General features: G+C 41.7%; 1 protein-coding gene across 1 annotated transcript; it reads right to left on the reverse strand.

Moving 5' to 3' along the window:
• Positions 1–2599: 2599 nt before the first annotated feature.
• LOC130170076 (trichohyalin-like) lies at positions 2600–21720 on the reverse strand. The gene is given in 12 exon segments (XM_056377200.1): positions 2600–7527; positions 7530–11163; positions 11247–11328; positions 12695–12803; positions 12904–12934; positions 13027–13160; positions 13350–13472; positions 13563–13742; positions 14105–14276; positions 14969–15154; positions 16245–16381; positions 21604–21720. Coding segments are annotated over 11 exon segments (6663 nt in total). The 5' UTR covers positions 16380–16381; positions 21604–21720; the 3' UTR covers positions 2600–5650.
• Between the last annotated feature and the right edge of the window lie 399 nt (positions 21721–22119).

The following is a 22119-nucleotide window of genomic DNA, read 5'->3' on the forward strand; positions in this document are numbered from 1 at the left end:
TAGCAATGGAATGTACTCATTAAATCTGCCTTTTTATTTCTTGCCTTGATTTGCAGCAACTCCATACCCTCCTGTGGAGTTTCCAGCATCCAAGCAGGGATTACTGGCCAAATGACAGTTGGGCAAAATTCTAGCTCCGACACTCCTTGGTTTCTTCCTGTTGTTTTGCCTGTCTTGTTTTTGTTGCTCTGTGCCTTTCCCAGTCTGCAACATTTTTTTAGTTGGATGGTTATACTCATGATCTTTGAGATTTATCCAGTAGTTAACCAGTAATTATTTCCTGCGTAGGCACAAAGGCATTTCTCCAGTTTCTACTTGGAGGACACACACAGGGGAGGTTCCTACTGTGCCAATACAAACTCTTAGGGCTGTAGCCTGAACTTCTAGTCCTTAAGAATTGTTTCTGATCCGAACCATATGCTACATTGCCATATTTTTACTGTCAATCTGATTAAGGATGTGCTTCATTGATATCATTTCTGCTTTTCCCCTTTTGTTGCATTATCCCAATACTGTTGCCACTATAGGTTTACCTCTGTCCACACTATGCCCTTCCCTCTGATTTTGATTTAACACTGACCTCAACACCTTTTTTAACTGCTTCCTTTTCCAGTTTATCTGCTCTCTAATGTAAGATACCTGAATGTGCAGGAACTCACATGAATGTGATATCTTCCCTTTGACTAGTTATTCTTGAATTAGCTATCAGTATTTCATAAAGCAAATCCTGATGACTTCTAGCTGACACCAAATCACTACTAATGACTATATTACAACAACTAACCCGTTCAATCCATTCTAGTGCCATCAACATGGCATATGGTTCCACACTATAATCATTCAAGCAATCTGACATTCTATTATTATTATATCCCATTTGATAGCTAGGCACAGCAACTGCAAACTCTGTTGCATCTGTCTCTGGATCCTTTCATCCATCTGTAGAAATATGTATGTTGTCTTTATACTTTCGGTCCCTATAACTATAATATTCACTGGCTAAATCGGTTTTCTTATTCTTATACTTATGTTTAATCTTAAGTAGTTCCATATCTACACGTGGATTTTCCAATATCCAGACAGGTCTTACATGACACACCACTGATGCTCCAAACTCTTGTATATGCCCATATCTCTTGCCAAAACCTTTCTCTTCTCTTTCCTTTCTGTCGCCGTGGTTACTATAATAATGGTCATGGCTTGGTTAGGTTTAGGCACAAAAACTACTTGGTTAGATTTAGGCATTAAAAGTACTGCATCCTAAGTTCATCATTTACTTCTTCCCATTTGAAGCCTACCATATCCAAATGGTGTTCTAGCTTTTACAATGATCTGAATCCTTCCAGTTTTAGATTTGATCTGTTGCATTTTATTACTCCTCTATTCATGCTTCTTCTCTTCTTCTTCTCTTGCTGTTCTTTTGCTGTCACTTGTTCTATGTTACATCTTTCCTCCTTGATCCTGTCCTGCAAACTTAACTGCCTCAGCATATGAGATTTCTTCCTTCACCCTTGTCTGTTGCACCTCCACCTCTTTTTTCAACATTTCACAACCCCCCATAAGTTACACTGTGACCACCTCCACTCTACAACAATTTGGCTTCACTCCCTCTCCACACTCCCTATGCTCATGTTCCCCACACCTAGCCTAGCACATCTTCTCTTTCCTTTGCACACTTTGGCTACATGCCAAAACTCCTGGCATTTGAAACACCTCACAGGTTTTGGTATATATTCTCATACATTATTCCATAGAATTCCAAATTACACCTCCTTTGGCAGTTCACTTTCCTCTAACTCTATCTAGATGGTTTCAGTCTCTATTTATCTACTCCCCTTGTCATTCTCTTCACTTTCCACTGCACTATTCCTCACCCTAAGGGTCTCCACCATTAAACTGAGGGGAACCCCAGAAATCACTTCCTTATGACCACTGAACCTCTTTTCTCCAACTCTTACAACCATGGACACCTTGACTTTACCAACACTAGGCATTCTCTTTACCTTCTCCACCTGCACTTCAGTGCTGCATCCTATTAACAAGTTTCCATCTCCCAGAACTCTCGCAGATTTCACTTCCACAAGCAGGGGGAGAAACAAAGCACAACGCTAAGTGTAGCATGAGCGTCAAACAACACTGCCAGCTGCTGCTTAGTTGACCGCATAACTCCAGTTTGGGCTAAAACAACAGATATATTTTCTACAAACCAAAGCTTTTCAAACTCCTTGAAGCAAATGTTTGACATTTTCAGAAACAACGGTCTGCTACTCAATGTGAGAAACCTTAAATAGGGTCAGTTACTTTACTCAATATCGTAATGTTTCCACAAACTAATGTTTTTACACCTATTCCTCATAATGTAAACTAGTTACAGTAAAAAATAAAGTTCAGTGATTTTCATGACCTCACAGCTTATAGAGTTTTGTCACACAATAACTACTCTACAGCTAACTCAACATCTGCTGTTCACTTGATGACTGAAGAAGCCCAAGCCCAGACTGCAGCTACTTAAACCTGTGATGCTGCTGGCTCAGAACTGTTATTGAAAACAGAAGGTTGGTTGGTGCCCCTCCCCCAAGAAGTAAATAAATACTTCAAATACTACCTTCAGAAAATCTTTATTTGCCACAAAAATAGGAATTTCAGTTCATGGAAAAATAACTACAGAGAAAAGTTAGTCCACAGAAAACATTACTAAAAGAAAAAGTTTTAGGGTTAGTTAATCAAATTAAATGACTGCTGTTGCCTTCTGACATAAATGGTGTCTGCTATGAAGAACAAAATACATTTATGAAAGATCACACAGCTAAATTAATGCTAGCTTCCAAGCTCCAAATGACATAAACAACAAAATCAACACTTAAACAAACGTTAATAACACAAGGTTTAATTTGGACTAAATATCACATAATTAAAACATGACTGAGGAGACCGGCTACACGATGTATTGATAAAATCAACCTCAGGGTATAATGCTTAGTTCACAAAGTTAGTTAAAAGTGTAACACGTATGAGGTTTTTAAAATAAGAGAAATTAAAATAAAGAGTGTTAATATTAAGACCTGAGTTCTGCAGAGTTGCAAAGCAAGAACAAGTTATACATTCAGTGCATTCAGAAAGACCATGTTTCACATTTTATGTTGCAGCCTAAATTCATTTAACTTTTTCCCTCATCAATCTAAACTAAATACCCCATAATGACAAAGTGACAACAGAATTTTTTAAATGTTTGCAAGTTAATACAAAAGAAAAAAGTGAAATAGCACATTGACAGAAGTTTTGTCAGTACTTAGTTGAAGCAGTTTTGGCTGGGGAATGATGCGACAAGCTTTACACACCTGGATTTGTGAATTTTCTGTCATTCTTCTTCTTCTGTCAGGTTGAATGGGGACTGCTGGTGGACAGCCACTGTCAGGTCTCTCAAGAGAAAAGTCCAACACTCGGACAATGGTGTAACTTCATCACTCACTCAGTCAGTCACTCAGTCATTTGTGGATGTAGTGCTGGTCTTTTATTCAAAAAATGTCAAAAATTCTCTTTTGGCTCTGTCATTATGGGGTATTGAGTGTATATTGATTATGGATTAATTAAATTAAATGACTTTTAGCATAAAGCTGTAACGTGAAAAAGGGGGTCTGAAAACTTTCTGAATGCACTGTATGTGCATAAAACATGATCTTCAGCCACTTGACATTCACATCTTAAATGAAATATAAGAAAATATTTACAATATAAAAATATTATTTCGCAACTTGTATAGAATTCTTATTAAAATGCAAATTATGGCTTTTTAAGGAACAGTCAAAAGAAATTCAGTGTGGCCCCATTAGATTTTGTCCATGTGTATTTGTATTTGTGTGAAGAAACTCTGCTTGTAATCAAACCTGGTGTTTTAAATGAAAAAGTCAATTGATGATTACGTACAAACCAGGAAAAGGCAAAAACACTTAAAAAATTCTTATTAATAATGAAGTTGCCGAGACACAAGACCTTCAATAGTGGGTCTAAAATATATTTCTTTGGTTTGGGCAGAGTTTATACAGCTGTGGCAAACGGCTGCCTTAAACAGGTCAACTGACATCTTAATGTCTGTAGAACCTCTTTAACTGTACATCATAGTCTTCCAATACTGAAAATGAATATTAAAAGAACGTTTCTAAAGAAGGTTAGGATAGGCTAGGATCATCAGATAATACTGTAAGACAACTCTGGAAAATGATCATAGCGTGCTTGGACATATTTGGTTAGCCAGTGTATTGTCGAATGATGTGATATTCAGAAAAAGTCAGGTCCAACCTTTTAGCTGGATGTGTTTTTTTTTTGCCAGAGCCTCTCCGTCACCAACCCCAAGAGGCTCCATGCACTGCTCTCACAGGATGTCACTACATCTCACTGAAATGAGGAGACTGGATTTTTTGACTGAGCTTTGTCAGTCTGAACATGGCTGCACTGTTCTGAGGATTAACAACACACAGTGACGGTGGTGTTTAGTTTCTCCTGCATACCGGTGACAAGTATATCGAAGATCAAGTCTGAGCCATTAGGCTCTTTTAAAGGCATATTAAGTGAATTTTCATGCAAATGTAACACAAATTCTGAAAATTTAAATAAATTCATCGAAAGAAAATGTGAACGAAATTATGTTTCCATGTTGTGAGAACATTTGGAGTGGGTTCATCAAGATAAACAGCTGGTGGAGTTAATTTTCTAGTCAAGTGCCATTAAACCATTGTAGGAGGAGTGTGACAAAATTATGCAATTAAAAGAGCAACTGTCAAACCTTGTGAAACAAAATGTAGAGAACATGATGGAAATATAGCGTTTCTGTTTGCTTTGTGTTCATTTGAGGAACATTACAATCTCATCATCCCGCACCGCTCTGTTTTGGTCTGTTACTTTTTCTTTCTTGTCTCTTCAGTGGAAGTTCGACATACATACATTCTTCATGTATGTCATGATCTGTTTCCTTTCCTTTGCACACTGTCACTTTGTGCTTACATTCATAAACCAATTTTTCCACCTCAACTAAGCATAAGAACTTCCTTCCAATTTATATTTGGATCTCTTTGGATCTATATTGGATATCTCACGTTTTTTAATGAATAAATTGAGAATGCTTGGAAGCACACCGATTGTATACAATTTGTATTTGATCATAGAGTCCTTGATGATCACGATGGCGTAGGTTTCGGTCTGTCCCTGGGTCAGGCCCGTGGTCCACGCTCAGAGGCAAATTTTTTAAATTGTAGTCATACTGGCTTTAAAGCAAGAATCTGTAACTTTGGCAGAGCAGTGGACACAATTAAGTCACAAGTAACAATTACAAAATAATACCATTCACCATTATCTATAGCCACCTGGACAGGTCTATGACAGCCCGTGTTTAACACTAAAACGTAGTGCAACAGTAGCATAAGTAGAGAAAGGTCATCGAATCCATGAGCTGAATCAGTAATGCCAGTTACACAGCATTATGTACAGTATCTAACATTTTTGCTACTGTTCATCCCAAACCGAGTGAAACTCTCTCCGTTGTGAGCCTGCTTGCATTAAAACATTACATATGTTTGTTTTTTGGGGGTTTTTTTGCCAGTTTTATGACTCTACACTGTATTTTGGTGTCAATGTCAACCATAGTATTCAGAACACCCTAAACTCTGCTGTGACGCTTAGATTTGCGAGTTGGTGTTACTTCAGTACATTTTCTCTTGCGAGGACGTCTCTCCTGAGCGGATTCATGGCTCTTTTCTTTATCAGACTCCTCTCCTTTTTGAACTTTAACTCTGCGACGTCTGGGTTTAGCCTGGGGTGTTATAATCACAGAGGGAACTGACCTCCCTCTTAAAACTCTCTTGCTAATCACTATAGGCTCCACCTCCTCCTCTGAAATATCCTGCTCATCATCCTCATCCTCCTGGTTTAAAACTGCTGTCTCTGCCTCTTCATCTGTATCTAATTCTAAATTGAGGATATCCCCCTTTTCACTAGTACGCTCAATAGCCCCTGTGTCTTTCCCTAAGTTTTCATTTTTATCATCTTCCTCAAGCTTCTCTATCTGTTCATCAGCAGAACATTCAGCTTTCTTGTTGTCATCATCCTCATCTGATTCCACTTCAACCTCTACCTCCCTCACAGTGGCTGCCTCAGCCTCACCCCCCTCCTCCTCCTCCTCGTTTTCCCTGTAATCCACTATTGGTCGTATTCGTATGGACCTTCGCTTTGGAAGTTGGATTTCTTCTGCTTTGTCCTCTTCTTTGTTTGCAGTTTTCATTCTCCTGAGATTTCTGACTTCTACTACGGAGTCCACAGTTTGATCTTCTTTACTTTCATCTGAGGAAGAGTCCTCTTCTGATTCCATATCTTCTGCTGCTGGCTCTTCAGCAGCTGGCTCTAGCTCTCTGCTGTATATCGGTTCAGCTTTTTCCTTAGCCTGGTTCTCTGCAGTATCTTCAGCTGGAGGCTTTGCCTCCTCTCCCGTAGATGATGTTTCTTTCATGTCTGCTTGTTCCTTAATGTTTAGCTCTCTGTTTTCAGCTGTATCATCAGTCAATGGATCCACGTCTTCCAGTGTTTCCTCTCCCTGCTGCTGAGACTCCACTCCTCCTTGGTCTTTCTGTCTCCTTGATCCTCGTGATGGTGTGGCATTTGAAGCTTTTGCTTTGCTCCTAAGAGCTCTTGTTACAACTGGACCTTCAACTAGTGCCTCTTCTTCTGCAGTGGTAGTGTCAGATCCCACTTCTGTAGCAGCAGTAGATTTTTCTATGACTGTGGTTTCCTCTTCCTCAGCAGAATCTGCCCCTGCTACTTCAGCCGATGAAAAGTGGACTGTGTCTGTACCGGTCTCATCCACAGCTGTCACTCTTCTATCCTCCTTTTTGAGCACTGCTGTTTCCTCTGTCAGGGTGTCTGTCTTTTCTGCATCTCCCACAACAGATCCTCCTCCAGCTGCACTCTCAATGTCTTCCTCTTCCAAACCTTTCTTTTTCTCCACCTCCGTTTCTATACACTTCCCTTCTTCCTCAGCCTTCTCTCCTCTCTCCTCAGGTGATTTCTCCCCTGCCTCTTCTTCCTCTCCTTCAGCCTCCTCTGCTGGAGAAGTTACTTCCTCCTGCTGACACTGTGTGCGGGCTCTTTTGGATCTATGTCTAGGTGTGGCAGGAGCGGACCTCCTCCCCTTCCTGAGAACTCTTGTTTCTGCTGGTTCATCTGCGCTCTGTACCTGTACTCTTACTGCACTCTTGCCACCACTTCTAAGACCTGTTGGTTCAACAGCTGGTGCTTCCTCCTCATCAGTAATATTTCCCTTATTTGTAGTGGGTGTCTCTCTGTGACTTGCCCCAGCAGAAGCCTCTGCCTGTCCGTCAGCAGACTGTTCCTCCTGCTCGGCGAAGGATTCCTCTGGAACTTCTGGCTCTGTATCTTCTTTCTGAACTCCCTCATCGTCCTTTTCTTCTATTTTCTCATCACTGTTGTTTTCACTCTCATCAGCTTCAGAGTCCTCCCCTTCAGTCTCCTCGGCTGGAGTAGTTACTTCTTCTGCCTCTTCCTCTGCCGACACTGTGTACGGGCTCTTTTGGATCTATATCTCGGTGTGGCAGGAGCAGACCTCCTTCCCTTTCTCAAAACTCTCGTCTCTACTGCTGATTCGCCTTCTTCTGTGCTTTTCCCTCTGGCTGCCTCCACCTCTTGCTCATCATCTTGTCTTTTAGTAGCTTTGCCTCGTGGTGTAGCTCTCACCGCCTTTTCCCCACCTCTAAGGATTCTCGTTTCAGAAACTGAAGCTTCCTCCTCCTCAGAAACACCTTTTGCCTCGTCATCCTTTGCCACCAACAGTGTCTTTTGTGCATTTTCTCCAGCTGCAGTTTCTGCGATTTGTGCTACTGGAGCCTCCGTGTTCTCCACCTGTCCCTCCTCTGGAGCATCTGGTTGTGCGACAGCTTCCTCTGCCATGGTATCTGCTTTCTCTACACCCATTTCTGGTCCTATATTTTCTACTTGTTGAGTTGTGCGCTGTTTCTCAATAGATTCCTCTTCTTCTTCTGCCTCTCCTTCCTGAACTCCTGTAGATCCCTTTATTCCCTCTCCTTCCTCTTTCTCTTCTTCCTGGAGTTGCTTTTGGGTGCTTGTTGTTGTAAATCTCTGAGCGACAGGGATAGACTTCCTTCCCCCTCTCAGAACTCTGACTTGAATTACTGGTTCCTCTTCTCCAATTTCTGAAGCCACTTCCTCTTCCTCCTGTCTCTGCCTGCTTCTTCCTGATCTGTGTCTTGGTGTGACTTTGGCTGCTTGTTTTCTACTTCTCCGTTTTCTCATCTCAGTGACTTTAAGTTCCTCCTCCTCCTCCTCATCAACATTTTTAGCTTCCGTCTCCTCAACACTCCCCACACTTGTGTCTTCCTGTATTGTGACTACATCTTTCACGTTCTCCTCCAACCCTTCTTCATCCATTACCACCTTCTCCAGCTGCAGGGGGGAACCAGGAACATGCTCCTCTGCCACCGTTTCTTCCTCTTTCATTGTTCCTCCCCTTTGCTCCTCTTCTGCCTCGGCATCAGCCTTTTCTAGCAGAACACCCTCCTCAACAGCTGCGCTTTCTTCCTGGACTTCATGATGGACTTTTTTAAGGTCTACTAATACCACAGTCACTCTCTGGAGATCAGAAAGCAGGGATGTCTTTTCTTTACTCTGTTGATCCCCAGTTGAAGGTTTTGCCTCCTCTTCACTGGGCGTAAGCAGAGCTGAGTCAGTGTCAGGTTTGGCTAATGGAGGGTCAGTCTCTCCTTGTACTAAATCATCTGCAGCAGCTGGAACTCCAACTGTGTTTTCCTCCTCTTCAGTCATTGACAGTGTTCCTTTTTCTGACACTCCTTCTTCCACTTCTACAGTAACAACTTCCTTCTTCTCCACCACGATTCCACCCTCTTCTGGGGCTTCTCCTTCTGCAAATGTCTTGGATGTGACTTCTGATTGGTTCTCCCCAACATTTTCTCCTTCCTCTTCCACAGCCTTCCCTTCCTGTACATCCATTTCTGACTCGACAATCCCCTCTCTTTCAGAAGCAGCTTCCTCAGTAACCTTTGCTGCTACCTCCTCCGTTTGTTCCGCTCTCTCTTCATTTGTTTTTTCCACGGCTGCTTCCTTGACTACCTTTTCTTCCTCTACCCCTGTATCCTGAACGTCTGTATCTGCACATATCTCCTCCACTGGAACTGTTACCGTTACTGCATCCTTTGCCACAGCGCCCATCTCTCCTTCAACCTCAAAGTTGCCTGTGTTTGTTTCATCCACCTCCTTTTCAATAGTATCTTCACCTATGTTGTCTTCCTTCTGCTGTTGGTTGCTTCGCCCTCTGGACTTGCAGCTTGCTTCGGTGGTCTTTCTTCCACTTCGGAGTACTTTTGTTTCAGTAACCGGTGCTTCCTCAATATTTTCCTCAAGCTCTTCTTTCCTAACAGTCTCTACCTCTGCAGCGACATCTACAGATTCTTCTGTAATGTTTCCCTGGTTCCCTCCATCCTCCTCTTCCAACATTAGCATTTCTGGGTCTGGTGTTTGTTCCTTTGCTGCAATCAGCTCCGTCTGTTCCATTTCTGGAGCAGCACACTCTCCATCAAAGGTTTTTTCTTCTGCCTCCGTCACACTAAGGTGATGCCAATTTGTTTTTAGGTCCACTAAGATGACACTGGCTTTCTGGAGCTTGGGGATTTCAGAGCCAGCCTCCCTGTCCTGAGGCTCCTCAGCTCCTAGCACGCCGGCCTCCTCTTGAACTTCATCGGGTATCACTGTTCCTGAACCAGAGACGCCGTCTGCCTCTTCCTCCTTATCTGCTTCCATCGCTGAAACAATGTCTGTCTCTTCCTCTGTCTTTTCTTCTTCCTGCACCTCCTTGCTCTCCTCCGTGTTCATCTCAGTTAAAGCTAAAACATCCTCCGCTGCTTCCTCTGCCTTTGGAATTGTAGCTTCTATCACTACAGAGTCACAAAATATCTCTTCTATATTGTCAACAGTCTCCTCTTTTTCTACCCTGTGGCGTTCCTCCATCTGTTGTCCATCCCTCTCTTCAGCAGAACCTCCTGCACTCAGGCCAGCTTCATGTGTTTGCTCTTCTTCCTGATTGTGACGGGTTGTTCTTTGTTTTCTGGGTCTGCCTCTCACAGCTCTCCTCTGTACAACAGGGGGCTCCTCTATTTCCTCATCAGAGACCTCTTGTTTATCCTGTATCAGTGATGCTTCTACCTCCGCATCCTTTTGTTCTGTTACTTTTTCATCCTCATTTTCCTTTTGAAGTGCAGTCTCTGCTGTATTTGGACGCTCTGCAGAACTGTCTTCCAGCCCTGGCTCCTCTGGATTCTTAGTCTCCTCTTCATCTGTCAGTCGTTCGTCTTCCTGATGTTGATTTTTATCCTCTGATAAGTCTCCCACAGTAACTATATCCTCTTCTGTGGAGGTCACTTCTTCTTGTTCTTTTCTCTCAGCTACAGCTAACTCCTCCACTACTCCAGTTGTAGAACCTTCATTCTCCCCTGCCACATCATCAATCTCTTTCTCTAATTCTTTACATATTTTCCGGCTGTGTCTGGTATACTTGCGTTTGGGTGTGGGAGCGCTCGAAACAGTTCTTCGCCTCAAAATTTTCCCTCCTTCCTGGGCTGTAGTTTCCTCCGTCACTGCCTCCAGCGGCTTGCTGTGCTGTTGAGATCTCCGTCTGTGGGTTTCATTCCGTACACCTTTTGTAACCTTTACAACAGCTTTTTCAGCTTCGATGTCCTCTGACGTTGTATGTGTTGACAGACTTAAATCATGTCGTGCGATTCTTTCTTCTGACTTTTCATCGGAAACCTTCATTTCCGTTCGCTCTTTCCCCACTTTCTCCAGAGTTTCTGCTTCCGTGTGTTCCTCTATAAGTTCTTCCGAGGATGCCAGTACTTCCACGTCTTCCTCCTGACACTCTTCCTCAATTTCTGATGCCATATTCTCAACTGTAATTTGTGAGTCATTTTTCAGATCCTGTGTGGCATCGTCTGCTTGTGGCTTCTCAGTCATAGGTGTAGCTATAACATCGGCTTCTTCTAGGTCAAGGACAGTGGCTGGTTTGTCTTCATCTTCAGGTACAGTATCAACTACATCCTCACCTTGTTGTTCAGCGGCCACACTGAACATCCCCTAAAAATAAACATACAAACTGCATCATAAACAAGTCGCCGCATTGGGTACGGAGACAAGCATGCCGATAACAACTAGCTCACCTCAGTCTGCTCCAGCTCAGGGACATCGTGTACCTTCTTCCCCTGTTGCTCTCTGGGAGTTTCTGCTTCAATATCCTCGATTCTAAATCATGTTAGATATCACTTGTTAATTTCAAGCATTGTATAATTTATTTCACGGTGTGACGACCACACATAACAGGTCGTTTATGAGAAGATGACAAAAATAAACCACTCAAAATGAGATACTGGCACGATGCCTTTCCACAGTCATGACAGATTAGAAAGTCGCTTGGTATCAGGAACTAATGTGCTCCTTTCATTCTTTCTTTTTATTTTTCCCTTTTGAAAGTGTTCGTGCAGGAAAAACTACAAGAGAAAAACTCATGAAATTTAATAGATTGGTTTCAAACTCCACCCACTTAGGCACAAAAACTAGTAACATAAAACTAATTGTGGCACTATAACAGTGCAATAGGGCCATTTTCTGGAAAACGGCTTGGGCTACAGTCAAACCTAATGCTGATGAATTTCATTTAGTCAATGTATTTTTAAAAAGTAAACTTTTAAACCTGTGTTGTTAAGATCAATTTCACACAAATGCTCATAAATCAAAATTGGCTGATGCTATTGTGACCAATGTACAAATGCTAAAAGTTTATATCTCAGATTCAGCTGAATGGATTCATACAAAATTCAGTTCATATGATCTATGGTCATTGGTCAGTCTATGAATAAAATTTGGTAATGATTGATTAAAGTGGGCGTGACTAATTACAGAAACGTCCTACACAGCTGAGATGTTTTCAGCACATCCAGCGAATGATGATGAAAGTTTGCTTCACTGTAACTTATGGTCGATTCAAACGTCCATCACTATGTTTTTTTCAAATATGTAAAATCAATGAACAGATATTTCCACAAGTCTTCATTCAAATGTTACCAAAACTAATAACAGACAGACATTCTCTAGATGGTAGATCTCAGACAGTGTTTAGATAAAACAAACAGTGAGTCCTGAATGATATTCATAATCTTGCTATAATATTTACTGCATGCACAACATTTCCAGGTTAAACAGTTTCAGTCATGATTAAGCAAACATTCAACAGCAGTTAAATTCTATTATAATTACTCTACTCTATTGAAATGCTCACGAGCTGCTTGGACCCTGATAATTGCAGCTATATTTCTAATTGTTTTTCTTACTGGTTCAGGTGTTGTGAATTGAAATTTCAATGTATGCATCTACTCTACAACATAGTATTTTATTTACAGTGTCCCAAACCATTTTTCTTCAATTACGCTGTGTAAACAAAAGCAGACACTTCAAGGATGGGTTATTTAAATGATAAAATGGCCCTAACACAAGACTACTGACATTTGACTTTGGATTAAACTCAAAAGCACCTAAAATGGAAATTCTTAATTCCCTAATATAAATGCATTTGTGATGTTTTTCGTAGCCATGTGCTTTAATTCATACAGACCTGATGACCTTTTCTGATTTGTCCTCTGGGGTCTTTTCTGTGATGTTCCTTTGTTTTGAGCCACTACTCCTACCGCCGACGGCAACAGGCACGTCCTCAGCCTCTGAAACTGTCCATGATTACATTAAATGAAATACATACTCTAATACACTCACTGGGGAATCCAAGGGAAAGTTTACAATGTAGATGTAAAATGATGAAATGCTCACCTCTGGTAACTCTCAGTACTGTCACCTCCTCCTGCGAATCACAATCACACAGATTACTTTCACTTGTAAAAACAATTTGTTTCTCAAACAAATGTTTCTCAAATTGGAAGAAAATGAATGTACCACAATCTCAACTGTGCATTCCATAGATTCAGCTTCTTTTATCTGTCTGGTAAGTGCCTGCCTCTCCAAACGCTTCTCAGTGACTTCAGTAATCTCAAGTGATTCCTCTGTGAGTGAGAGGCTCTTGGATACAGCTGAGAAACAGAACATGACATGCAGCAATTGAATAAGTACACTAACGGAAAATGTGTCAAATCATTTTACGGTTTTCATTTGAACATTTGAGTATTTTAAGACGGCTGAAAATATAACCTATACGGTGTCAAATCATAACGTCCTGGCCGAGTTATTGGTCCAGCTCTACAGTCTTTCTTCTTGCTTACCACTCAGGGCCATGGTCTGGATCCTGCTGGCGATATTGGTCCTCTGGTTGAGTGCGCCTACACTCTCCACCTCCCACAGCAGGTCCGTGTCTCCTGGGTACTGACACAGGTACTTCTCACACACTAGGGACAAAGAGGAGTTCATAAAAAGAGATTCATGCTTCTACATATCAGTAAGGTAATGCAAGCGGAAGGGTGACCTGACTTGTGTACCTTTATACATGGATTTTGTGATGGGGTACCTCAGCCCCAGACAATCCTCTTTGAAACTGAGCACGAAGTCCTCCAGCATCTGAAGACCAAAGCCTTTACCACGCTGACACTTTCTAACATACATGGAGTCCATCACAGGGAGCTGGTAGCTCCTGGTTGAATAAGAGTTACATAAACTACCTGCAAGAGAGAGAAAAGGGTTTAATCCTGAGGACACTGGCAGAAAGACACACTTTCCCGCACATGGATTAAACCAGGTGTTGTGTGGATACAAATGTATTTAATACTTTTTGGGATGAACAGTCTCAAACAACTGTGCAGTAAGCAGATTCAGCAGAAGGATCATCATCAGCACTCACACTGAACCCCTTAAATCTGCTTGTTCTTCATTATAGAGACCAACAGGAAGCCAACTACAGACCAAACAACAAAACAACATTTGAGGAACAGTAGGGTCCAAAAGTCTGATACAACTTTCTCAGACTTTTGGACCCTACTGTATCATCTATGGAGATAAATGTTTTTAACTTCATATAAATTACCTGAGGGTTTTACTGAATAGAAGCCAACAGCCTCTCCATTACTCCAGAGGATTTTTGCATAATCTCTTTCTCCATGGCAGAGGAAGGGAAGCTCGTCAGAGCTCATCTCCTTAGCTCTATAGATGACACGATTAAGGATGTATAAAACTAGTCTCTCTCCTACTGTCTCCACCTGAGGGACACACATAGAAAAACATGTTATTCCTCACATAAAAAGTTCCCAGTTTCTGCTTAATCAGTCTAAAACAAAAAGCCATTTTGAAGCACTGAAACAGGGACTCCAAGAAGTACACCCAGTCATCAGCAGCATTAACCTACACATAACTACCACTAAATTCACCTTGGTTGCAGCTTAATGAAGAACCTGAGGAAACACAGAGATGTTCTGAGATCTTCTTTTTCTCTAAAACTGCACAGAGTGAGGCTGTGGATGTTGTGCTCCATCTCTTAGTGTAGTCACAAGAAGAAACAGTAAATGGATGCATTTATATAGAGCTTTTCTAGTCTCCACGACCACTTGCTTTATACTACTAGGCACATTCACCCATTCACACCTACATTCATACAATACTTGATCTATAAACAGTTCATGTCCATCACATACTGATTCATACACCGATGGTAACAACCCCCCCCCCCCCCCCCCCAAAAAAGAGCCTTTTAGGCCTCATGAGTGCCTTTTACACATCACGGTGCTGCTCCAGACTTTACTGAATCTAGTGAACTCCATTTTCAGGAGGTCTTCAGGAAGTCTTTCTGGACTGCACCTGGACTCTGACACTGACAGCAGCAGGTCTCTCTGATCAGAATGAATGAACGAACACTGTGACAGTGGATTTCTAGCTGATAAAAATCTCCTCATACCTCCATGGCTCCATCTCGAGCGGCATCTGTCGTCTTGAGAATATCGTCCACTGTCCACCACCGGTCGAGCAGGTACAGGGCCACTGCAGTGAGTGGATCACTGGGAGAGAAGAGGGCCAGGATCTTCTGTCTATCACTGGATCCATACAGAGGGATGAAGCCCACGCTAGAAATGTCTATGGTGACCTGAGGACAAACATCAGTCTTCAACCATGTGAAGGATTTAACTGATATATGTTGTTTCTGCTGAACCAGTGCAGTCGGTGGTCGGAAACTAGCAGAGGTTTATCAGTATAAGATTTAAACATCCTGCTCTGAGGTGTCGGCTGATGTTAAATGCATCCAGTAACCCAACTTTGAGATTTTATTCTAACACAAGGGGTTTAGGTCACAGGACTCACACAAAGATACACTGATAGCACTGGTTTTGATTATAGTACAGAATCCAAGGGCCATATTTATAATTCTATAATTTATTAAGTATTACTTCATTCTAATCTTAGCCTGTTTCTTTTCTTACACTCAGAGTGTATGGGGGAGTGTTTTAATGTATTGTAATGTAAACACACTTGCTGATGAATCACAGACATTATCCACCATCTCAGTATTTCATTTTTAATAAATTAACAAAAAAATTCTGTTTTCACTTTGTCATTATGGGCTATCGAGTGCAGACTGATGAGGGAGAATGTGAACTCATATCATTTTCACAGAAGGCTGCTACATAACAAAATCTGATAACAGTGAAGGAGCCTGAAAACTTTCTGAATCCACTGTAGATGTTGTTTCTGCTTGGTCTTGATAAGCGACTACTCACCTAGTATACAGTTAAAGTTTATACACACTCATGTTGAAGTCACTGACACTCATTTTTAACCACTCCACAGATTTCATGTTATCAAACTATAGTTGTGTAAAGTCAGCAAGGTCATCATCTATTTTCTACACGACACAAGTCATTTTTCCAGACAGATTGTTGAGCTTTTAATTTGGAAAATGGGAGTGGGAACAACTCTATAGTGTAAGGAGTAACAGCACGTTGACTGTTAAGTATACATGGAAGTATATCCACAACTAAAACGTAGGATAGATATTTGAGTATTGATGGAAGCATTGGTGGAAATGTAAGAACACAACTCAACAACACATAGAGCAAAGGTCTAGTTGTTTTTAGATGTTTTATTTTTTGAAAAGTTACAGATTATAACTTTAAGGTCGCTAAATGAGGGAAAGACAGCCCTGTCACGACAGATGTCCAGCCTGCCTTGTGTTTTACCTGGGTGGAGTCAGAGAAGGTGAGGTGCTCAGGAGAATCAGGGCTGCTGTAGAGGAGGTTGTTCATGTAGTTGTGGGCCGACCGTTCCAGCTCTGCCTGACCGACATCAGCCAGGAGATCCACAGGGAACTTCATCTCTGTACAACACACAACAGACAGCAGTGAGGAGCAGCGACCCCCCGTTCAGCCATTACTGCCATCCGTCACCACACCGAGACACCTGGTTACGTTTATTCCTTTCTACAGCGCATCCCTGCATCAATAACACAAGTCAAAGACGCAGGGCCCTGTCTTACAGAGGGAGCATCAGAATACAGCCTCAGAAGGACGCAGCTTCTTTGTGGCATATTGTGTGCTGCACAACTTTGAGAGACTCCATGTCAAGGCTCCACAGAGAAGTGTTCTTCCTTATTACCTGCTAAATCACCTAAATTTGTCCACAGTTACATAATGAACTGAAGACTTCTCCTCATATAGGCCTAATATAAAATATGTTTAATGTTGTGATTTGGGGGGCGGCTCACTTTTCCACACTTTGAAAACCCCTACCCTAAGGGATAAATAAAGTATCTACCTACCTACATGTATATATATATCCATATAAAGTGAAAGAACTTATGGAGTTCTGGTGAAGTTCCTAAGTTCTTTCAGTTTAGATCTTGCATACTGTTTGTTTTGGTGCTGATGATGAAAAAAAGACACTTTTAGCCACTTTTGAAAGCAAATGTAAGTTTGGAGCACGAGGATAAAATGAAAAAGATGTCTGGCCACAGAACAGCAGCGCCGTCTGCTCCCTGTTTGAACACTATAAATAATGATGTCAGATAAACTGTGCCCATCATTTTGAACAGACTCTGCACTATTACATGTAAAGTCATTAATAAAGGGTTGTAATCGTCATACCTGCAGTTGTAAATCTGCAGTCGTTTTCTAAAAATGTGTTAGTTAGTAAGTTTTTATTTGTCTTATAACTTATTTATAAAGCATCAGTAAATGATTTACTTATAGTTTTGCTCTCTGTCATTTCATTAATGCAAATGATGTCATTGAAGCGTGTTATGTTGATGTGTACCTTGCCTTTAGTAGTAGTGAGATAAAATGCTTGTTTGTGAAATTTATTTCAGTGATAAACTAATAAATGATCAATGTCACATTGATATCCTCAAAAATGCTCTAACCAGATAAAATCATAACTCTCATACTCCCTGCACATGCGCCTAAACCAAACAGTGGTGTGTTCAGTTCATAGTTTCTCTGTAGGATAAACCAGAACCGAAGGAGGAGGTAATCTGATCCAATCCACCTTCCACAACAAAACCCAGGTAATCCTCAGTGATCTCCTCTAAGTCTAATAAATTGTGAAAGTTACCTTATACACTAAGCTTCAGTTAGGATTAGAAGACAACTTTAGTTTCTTCTTACTATTTCTATTTATTATTGTTGTTCCTGGCATACAGGCGAGACCTGTTTGGATTGATTATGATTCAGTGACAGTGATCGAGCACCTGGAGCTAACACGGCTAACACGTCAAAGCACTTACCTGTGGTCAATTCAAAACACGTCTAACTGTGACCTTAACAACCAAACTGAAACTTACAGCAGCAAAAACCCAGGTCTGATTCAAATGAACAGCAGAACATGTTTTTCACTTTGAGCAACAAAGAGGCAACTTTTATAGAAAACCTCTGTCTGTTCTATATCATTCACTTTGGACATGAACAACGAAATAAAAGCCTGGATTTGTCAAACTGAATTTACTTTGATAATTTTAATTTTAATTTTGACACTAACACTGTTACATTGCACATGTCCACACAGAGTTACAGCTGTGTTCCGATCATGACACTAAACCTGAAGGTGTGTTTGTAATGTCTTTCCCTCAGTGCCATTTATTGTTTAACATGCCACATGTTTGAATGGATGAGTCCTGTCTATGAAAAGACTGGAATGTTGACCCGGTGTGTGATGTAACTGAGTTGGGGAGGGGGCTGGGCTATGGTTTGAGCCTGTGCCACAATCAATCAGCTTACTCTAACAAGGCATTGAATAGTTTTGAAATTAACTAACCCTCCCTTGAAAAGGGTTTCAGTAGCTGAATCCTGTCACAAACACAGCAGCAGTCAGTAAGAGAGGACCATGTGACTGTGACATGCTCATGCTGAGGTTCACATGTTAACTGAATGTTATAACTGAATTATTCTTTGATTTGATTGTTGAAACTCTGACATGAGTCTGTTTTCTTCACTTCATTCAAGGTGGCTTAATTGTAATATGGTAGATAAGGGATGTCATGAAAACTGAGACTTATCAAGTCACGTTATCAAGTCGATGCCAAAATCCTGAAAATTCTGCCAGTGCTTCTTCTTCTACAGTAACATAGTTACCAAAGGTACTGTTGATGTCATAGGTACTGGAGATGTGGTTCTTCCAGGACCAACAAGGGCAGTATTAAACACTACAAGTCTTCCAGTCTGACATCAAACCCAGAGAGAAGAGGAAGACGGGCACAGGAAACAATAACATGCAGCGTGACAGCAGCAGGTGCAGGTGCAGCAACAGGTCGGCAGCGACTTGTGGATTAAACACACCATGACTGGTGTATGGAGACATTTAGTATTTGATGCAGACCATCAGGCACAAGTTGTAGATGACCATGAATCAGTATGTAAGCGGTGCCGCAGCAGGAAACAGCTCTGACTGATCTGAGCAGCTCAGAGACATCAGATACTGATAAAGATATCAGATCTGTACACAGAGTTCCAACTGATGAGTTTCACTTTATATCAACATGTTGTCAACATGTTCATGTCCTGAAGTGTTACTGTTAATGTAAACCGAACATTTATTCCGTTTATTCCTATTTGTTCACAGGGCAGCCTTGCCCGGACCAATATGGAGGCGAAGATGACGTATCTCAGCAACGGGCTGAAGCGACAAATGCAGTGTCTATGTATGTGTATATATATATATATATATGTGTCTATGGGCACAACAGCAACACAGGCTTCATAAACAATATCTTAAATACAGTAACTCCTCTGACACAGCTCCTCGCTTTGGCAAAATGACCGTCAGCCAGTTTCTACACTGGTTGTAGACCAGTTGACTCCTGGTTTAACTCTAGGTTGCACTTTAAGGGCACTTGCATTTAAGGTGCGATCAAAAACTTATTCAGAACATCTGGGGGCGGTTATAAATATCCAATCAGCTGCAGGTCCTCCTCCTACTCTAGTGACCCCACCAGAACACACACACACACACACACACACACACACACACACACACAGTTGGTCAGTGAGCATCACCAGCCAAACAGAAAATCCAGTCTGTCTTTTGTGAGGGTGAGAGAAAGAAAAACAAACCTGGCAACTGGCTGTGTGTGTGTGTGTGTGTGTGTGTGTGTGTGTGTGTGTGTGTGTGTGTGCATGCCTGGCTCTGATGAAAGTAGGCTCAGTGGCCCCTCAGGGCAGGGAGTAGTGCATCTATAAACTAGAGGCTTCAGCTCCACACTGAGCACTGTCCTGACACTCTCAGCCTCGCAGGAAAAGTTGTTCAAAAAACAAGCTTGTGCAACACTTCTGTGATTGGTAGGAGACAGTGGTGGCAAAATGGCTGCAAAGCCGCCAGCGCTGTAGCAACACCTAAATACAATACACAGTGAACACTACACCATCATGTTTCCCTTAACAAACACCTTCAGTGAAAACAGGTTATGTAGCTTCATATCCTTCAGTACCAGTAGAGATAGATATGCAAAACCCAGACACTGGGCCTCATTCAAGAACCACTGGTACAAACATGCTATGTGGTTCGGAGCAAGGATTCGTTTACTGGTATTCACCATGCCAGATGTCTCTGAAATATGTCAGCTCTTTAGGTTAGACAATCACTCATTAAACACACAGTCACTTAGGGGGGATGCTATTCCCAGATACATCACTGACTATAAATGAACGTTTAATATCTATCTATCTAATACAAAGCTCACTTCACTCAACGTGTCAAATGTTAGAGTCTGTCTTCCCTACAGATGAACCTGGGGTTGGTGGACAACATCATGCTTGAAAATGACTTCAGATCCTTCTTAAAGGGCCTGTGCATAGAGTTAGAAAAAGATAGATGATTATGATTTGTGTTATATTATGTTTCCCTGATGTTTACCAGCCTAACATTATGTCACTGTCTTAGCTTGACTCCTGAGGTTACATTGCCCATCCACAATAGTGAGACATGAGCTCATGAATCTGGCATGTAACCCTGCGTTTACACAGTTTGACCTTCGACCTGTTGGTCTTTAACATCCCGACCATCTACTGACAACACACACAGAACTATTATTGTTCATTATTTGAGAAATAAATAAATAAATAAACAAATAAATAAATAAATAAATAAAGTAAGGTTTTCGGACAAGTTTTGTCTTTGACGCTGAGCACCGCTGAGCTCTTGTATGGAACAAGGCTACAGTGTTTGACTTGTGGTACATGATGTTCTGATAACAAGAGCTACACAGACACATGGCAGGGAGCTGCCTCGTTTGCACATTTAAACACTCAAAGCTGAAAATCACATGTGAGTAAAGACTCTGATCAAACTGTCCATCAAACTGAACACACAAAACGCTGAATGTGCACTTCTTACTTCAATAAGCACAAAGTCTGAACACACACACACACACTTCATAGAGTGTCCTCACAGAGAAAGTAGAGTGTGTGTGTGTGTGTGTGTGTGTGTGTGTGTGTGTGTGTGTGTGTGTGTGTGTGTGTGTGTGTGTGTGTTCTCCAGCAGCCATGCTGATAGTGATGAAGCAGGGGACAGACAGGAGTAGAAACAAGTTTCCAACAGATCTGAGACCTGCAGACTTCAGCTCTTCAGTCTGTCCCCTTCAACTGAGTGAAACACAAACTCTGTGTCAGTGATGTTCGGGTTCAGAGCCTCTACAATAACACCAGCAGCCTGACCGAGAGGATCTTACTGGTTGTTGGGTGATTTTACAGCACTGGGTTGACTTGGGGGTTCGGGACGGTGAGAAAGCAGCAGCTTCACGTTTGGACCCAGAACATTTTGTTCCCGGTAGAGACGCCGTCACTGTGTTGGCGTGTCGCCTCCAGCTGTAGGTGTAGCGGCGGTGTGAGAGCTGCTCTGCTCCTGATAGACTTCATTTAACACCTGCAAGCTCTCTACTCCATCAGATGCCCCTAATCCCGTAAATGCACAGAGAAAATAGCCAGTAACTCGCGCATGTGTATACTAGGCCTACAACACACACCACACACACACACACACACACACACTCAACAAGCAAAACACAACAGACGCAGAACCGAGGCGTGCCAAGCAGCGAGGACGCACACTCACCTCCTCTCTTCGCGGGAAGCTGTTCCTTTCCTCAAAAACTCTGTGCACTTTCAATCCGTAAACTCTCTGTTCTTTGTGATGTTGTTAAATGCGTCGCTGTGCGCATGCTCGACTCGAGCCACCAATCCTGTGCAGCTGCTTTATGTAACTAAAGTGTAATCCAGTCTAACCCCCTGCTGAACATAGTGAGAGCAGAATTCTGTCACATCAGCATCTTAAAAGTGTTGTGTTCAGGTGCTGAGTTCTACCTGGGGACAATGACCACCATTCATATTGTGTGGAAAAAACTTTTTAATTTTTACAAAGATACATAAATTATGGATAGTTGATGAAATAGTGCAGCCAATCTGAATATTTCAAATAGAGCAAATAAAACAAAATTACAGAATAAACATGTTACTGTCTGTTAATGTATTTTTAAGAGATTTGCATAAATTTAAATAAAGTTAAGGGCCAAAAAATGTTTCTGCTGCTTTCCCCTTCCGCTGTGTCCTGTTCTTCCCGTTTTGTCTCTGT

Source organism: Seriola aureovittata, chromosome 5 (genome assembly GCF_021018895.1).
Source record: "Seriola aureovittata isolate HTS-2021-v1 ecotype China chromosome 5, ASM2101889v1, whole genome shotgun sequence".
Taxonomy (NCBI): Eukaryota; Metazoa; Chordata; class Actinopteri; order Carangiformes; family Carangidae; genus Seriola; species Seriola aureovittata.